The 4,844-nt window shown below is 46.0% G+C and overlaps 2 protein-coding genes across 2 annotated transcripts in view; one reads left to right on the top strand and one right to left on the bottom strand.

Moving 5' to 3' along the window:
• LOC113213148 (glycine N-methyltransferase) overlaps positions 1 to 2,561 on the top strand; it is a 7,553-nt gene extending 4,992 nt beyond the window's left edge. Inside the window, exons 2-5 of the mRNA XM_026432119.2 lie at positions 695 to 1,028; positions 1,208 to 1,343; positions 1,695 to 1,949; positions 2,147 to 2,561. Coding sequence (XP_026287904.1) covers positions 695 to 1,028; positions 1,208 to 1,343; positions 1,695 to 1,949; positions 2,147 to 2,312 — 891 coding nt within the window. The 3' untranslated portion in view covers positions 2,313 to 2,561. The remainder of the gene's footprint in view (positions 1 to 694; positions 1,029 to 1,207; positions 1,344 to 1,694; positions 1,950 to 2,146) is intronic.
• Positions 2,562 to 2,596: 35 nt separating this feature from the next.
• Positions 2,597 to 4,335, bottom strand: LOC113213147 (uncharacterized). The gene is made up of 6 exons (XM_026432117.2): positions 4,173 to 4,335; positions 3,812 to 3,966; positions 3,576 to 3,728; positions 3,337 to 3,491; positions 2,935 to 3,259; positions 2,597 to 2,817 (listed from the first exon to the last, which is right to left on the bottom strand). The coding sequence occupies exons 1-6, from the start codon at positions 4,199 to 4,201 to the stop codon at positions 2,684 to 2,686; spliced, it is 951 nt and encodes a 316-aa protein (XP_026287902.1). The 5' UTR covers positions 4,202 to 4,335; the 3' UTR covers positions 2,597 to 2,683.
• Between the last annotated feature and the right edge of the window lie 509 nt (positions 4,336 to 4,844).

The raw sequence follows: 4,844 nt of genomic DNA on the forward strand, positions 1-4,844 counted from the left end.
AGGTCCGCGAAAGGGTAGTGCTTAAGGTGACGCCGATTTCCTTTTAATCATGGCCATGGGTCAGTAGTGAATGATGAGGGAAAGAGAGATAGAGACAGAGATAGAGATAGAGATAGAGAGAGAGAGAGAGAGAGAGAGAGAGAGAGAGAGAGAGAGAGAGGGGGGGGGGAGAGACCGATCAGCCCATAACGCTATCTGCGGTAATCAGAGCTGCCAGCACGCGCGGGGGAGCTGCACAGCCGAGTGCGGGGCGGTGCACCGCGTTGCCATCCCGACCCCCCCGACTCGACCGCCATCCTCTAAGGTTTCTGCAAACCTCGACAAACAAAGCGCGAGGAGGATCTCACCGCGGCGGCGATAGCGCGGATCCTATCGCAATAAACATTCCTCACGTGAGCGCTCCGGGCGGCCTGCCGCCGTCCGCACACTTCTTAAGTTGGAAATTTCAAAAAATTTCCCGGGAAATTTCCGAAAAATTCACGAAAATTTCCGGAAAATAAACGAAAAACTTTTCTCGAAAATTTTTGGATTTCCGGACGTTTTTTCTTAAATTTTCCGAAAACTTTCCAAGGTTTCCAACTCTGCACACAGCTGCCGGGCGGGCTGGCCTTCCCAGCGAGTGGCGGGCGGGCGCTTGGGGAAGGAAACTGGATGAGTTGAAACTAACTGGCTCTTTTACCTCCTCCCTCCGCAGATGGCCGACGGCGTGTTCCGCACCCGCTCCCTGGGGCTGCCCGCCGAGGGCGTCCGGGACCAGTACGCCGACGGGCGCGCCGCCAAGGTGTGGGAGGTGTTCATCGGCGACAAGAAGTCCCGCACGCGCCACTACAAGGACTTCCTCGTCGGCTTGCTGCGCCGCCGGGGCTGCCGCCGCATCCTGGACGTAGCCGCCGGCACGGGCATCGACTCCGTCATGCTGCTCGAGGAGGGCTTCGAGGTCGTGTCCGTGGACGCCTCCGACAAGATGCTCAAGCAGGCGTTCAAGACGCGCTGGGAGCGGCGGCGGGACCCGGCCTTCGACAACTGGGGTGAGTGTCTGGATACTAACTTACTTTTATGGGGGGGGGGGGGCGTGGATATGACGGGGGCCAAAAAGGATTAAGATCGACATTGGAGTCTATAGAGACCCCATGATATTTGTACCCCCTAAAAGTCACGTAGTATTGGATTGGAACGACCCCCTAACGTGTCTCTCTCTGGACCACAGTGATCGAGGAGGCCAACTGGCTCACCCTGACGGACGACATCAGCGAGCACATCGGCGACGGCTTCGACGCCGTCATCTGCCTCGGCAACTCGTTCGCCCACATGATGGACACGACGGGCGACCAGCGAGACCAAAAGTGAGTTTTCACCCCTGAGCCAAGCAAATTGTTCGCATGGGATCGTGCACAAATTACGTCATTTTCGACGAGTGGGGTGCTTTCATCACGGCACCATATTCGAACTCAGCGTTGCAAAAGGAAGTGTTTGGGAGGCCATGATAATTGTATCCCCGTGGGTGTTTTTTTATCCTGGTATCCTGGGTAACTTTATCATGGCGTCTAAAAAGCCTCCACTTTCAACCCTGAACTCGAAAAGAGGGCCTGAAAAAAGTACCCCTCATCTGAAATTGACGTATTTAGTGAATGCCCCTTATATGGTCCACTTCGGTAGGACGCTCATTGACGCTCACCCTCTCCCTTGCTCTCCAGGAAGGCGCTGTCCAACTTCGAGCAGTGCGTGAAGCCCGGCGGCCTGCTGCTCATCGACCACCGCAACTTCGACTACATCCTGGACAACGGGTCGACGCCCGCGCGCTCCATCTACTACAACTGCAAGCACACGACCGACATCCGCACGTCCATCCTGTACGTGGGCAATCAGCCCGCCATCGTCACCATGGACTACCTCATCGACGTGTCCGGCCTCAACGACAAGGAGTCCAGGCGCATCGAAGAGCCCGTCAGGTGAGGTCAACCCCTTCAAACTCAGTAAAATAAATCACCCACGACTCCGCTGACTTGCAAAATTCTCTCCAAATGTGGGTAGAAATATTTCTACTGATGCAATGTCAACGAGATGGTTGATTTTCTGCATGCACAATTTTAGAAGAATATGCTGGGTACTTGTGTGGAGCAAACTTACATGATACTTCTCCTTACAGTGAGTTTCGTTTGTGCTACTACCCCCACCGCCTGAAGGTCTTCACCCAGATGCTGGACCGCATCATCCCATACGCCAGCGAACACGTAATATTTGCAGACTTCAAACACATGGAGGAAGTGGAGGACCCAGCCTTCTACATTCATCTCCTGCAGAAGGCACGGTGAAAACATAGTTTGTACTTCTCAATCTCAATACATTCAGATTATAGTTGAGAGCTTTGTATGAAATATTAGTTTGCCAAAATGATATTTAATGGCATAAAGAATGGTACAAATAAGCTCAAGTTGTGATATTTTCTATGTTAGTTTAAGTGCACATCCACATTAATATTTAGATTATTTATGCTTTAAGTCTTGTAATATACTGAATTATCGATACATAGCATGAAATAAAATAATTCACTTTATCACTTACTCAAGTTCTCTCTCCTCTCATAAACTTTCCCTCGTCAGATTTGAAAAATAAACTTTTATATTTGAATCATAACAAAATACCTTTGAGTATACAGTAAGAACATGGATTGATGAAATTGATTTTAATCATCAAGAATTGAATCCAACCAATCGTCTAATGAGACTGTAGGTTGAGTTGTGTTTGTAGTGTTGACAGATGTATCAGATGGCGCCAAAGTTGGTATTTCCTTTATGATATTTGATGAATCAGCTTCTTCTGAAAAAGAAAAGCAAAACAAATAATGATATCATTTTTTTATGAGTCAACAAATTTTGTACTTGATTGAAGAAGTTGTAGAAGTTTAAGACATTGCATCTACAGAAAAATGCCTACCTTTGCTGGGAACCTCTACTGTAGGTTTGATTGTTGTCATTAAACTTGAATTAGAAGAGCTCTCATGTAAAGCCAGAATATCATCTAAGTCCTGATTTTCCAAATTGTCACTCTCTTTAACTTCCGGAAATTCCATATGATGAAGGGGGCGTTTAATGTCAATGACAGATGGATCTTTTAGAATAGATTTATCTTTGATGTCTACTTGATTACTAACACTGTTCCCCACATGCAGATTTTGCACCTTTAAAATGCTGGCATTCACTTCAGCCAGTGAAGTGGCATTGCGTTTTGCTCTTACTACCATTCGTTGAAGCTGGTTTTCCTGTTAGAATACAGTTGTTACAAAAAGCAACTCTCAGAACAGTGATATATTTTTAGAAAATGTAAAGCTGAACTTACAGAAAATATATTTTGAGGTAGATTCTGCCGTTTACAAAAAGATATTGTTGACAGATTTTGTTCAACTCCTTGAATGTTAAGTTGAAACCATGGCATTTGAAGTTCAGACTTTTCTTTCTCCCATTCATGCTCATGCTTCATCTTTAGATGACCACCTGAAAAATGCATGTTAGTTACTGATTTAAAAATAAAAAAGTAGAAAGGATAGCATTTAATATCTAAGTCATACAAAGTCTCACCAGAAATTGGCACTGACAGTAGTTCTTCAAAATGAGCACCAATGGCATCAACATCCTCTTCAAATCGACCAACATGCACAGGTTCCTCATACCTGTCCCAATTACTAACCAGCTTACGTTTAGAAAATGAGGGCACATTCTCTTCAGCAAGAGCTACCAGAAAAATAAATTGTCATCAAGCACGGCTTTAGCATGGTTGAATCAAGGAAAGAATAATGAAAAGTAATACAGCTCACCAATATTTTTAGTTGTTTGTACTTCACTGACATCTGTTTGCTGAAAAGTTTTGTCTTGTTTAACTTCCTTTGAATCTCCCTTACCTCCCTTGGAACCACTGTCTACTGGCTTTTTAGGACGATCTCGATACTTATCTTGCCGCATCTTGCTAGCTCTGAAAAATTAAACGGTTGTTATTATTATGAACATAAATGGGAAAAATTTATAAAAGCTGGTGCTTTTATTTTTTAAATACGACAATACAAAGGAAATATCTCACTAGGAAATATTAATGTACTATATGAAACACTTTGGAGGTTAACTTGACCATTCAGTGGACGCAATCTTACAATTGCAGCACCTAAAAGGCTTGTGACCCACCTGGATTTCTTGGCATTGAAGTCGTCCATATTTTAATAGGTTCAATACACGGTGACTTCTTAAAATTTTTAAATGAGTTCGAAAAGAAAGTTACGGGGCGTCTGACACTTAACGTCCAGTCAGCTTGGTTGTAAACAAAAAAAACAGTTGAAGGTCCCTGACTCAGAGCGCGGGCTTTTTCAAAGACGGGCTAGCCAGGACCTCTTTGAGCGAGGGGAGTGTGGTCAAGAAGGTCTTTCATCCGGCAGTACGAAAATGGCGTGCAGTAGGCACGGGTAGACGCTTTATCCAGTGAGAACCGAAAATATACCCCCCCCCCCCTTCCACGCTGGATGGCCTGGCCAGAAGCCCCTGCCTTGCGCTCAGGGTCGCTGTCTGTTACACACCGCTGCTGTGCGGGTTGGCCTACCCAACGCTTTGCAGGAGCCATTATCGTCCCTGTTTGGAGCTATAACCGGCACGGCTTCAGGCAGCTTAACCGCTGAGCCTGGCTCAATTGTTACTTTCTTCAAGCAGAGCAAAGCCGAGGCGAATGCCAGGCAAAAATCAAGTGTTGTGAGCCAAATGTTAATGCCGTCGTTCGAGCTATGTTTGAGCCACAAACAAGTCTGTCTTTCGGTACAAAGTCTTCTAATCGGTAATTTTCTTCCTCTATTTTGGGGAGGGGGTGGG

This window comes from Frankliniella occidentalis, unplaced genomic scaffold (genome assembly GCF_000697945.3).
Source record: "Frankliniella occidentalis isolate FOCC.00 unplaced genomic scaffold, Focc_3.1 Scaffold64, whole genome shotgun sequence".
Lineage (NCBI taxonomy): Eukaryota > Metazoa > Arthropoda > Insecta > Thysanoptera > Thripidae > Frankliniella > Frankliniella occidentalis.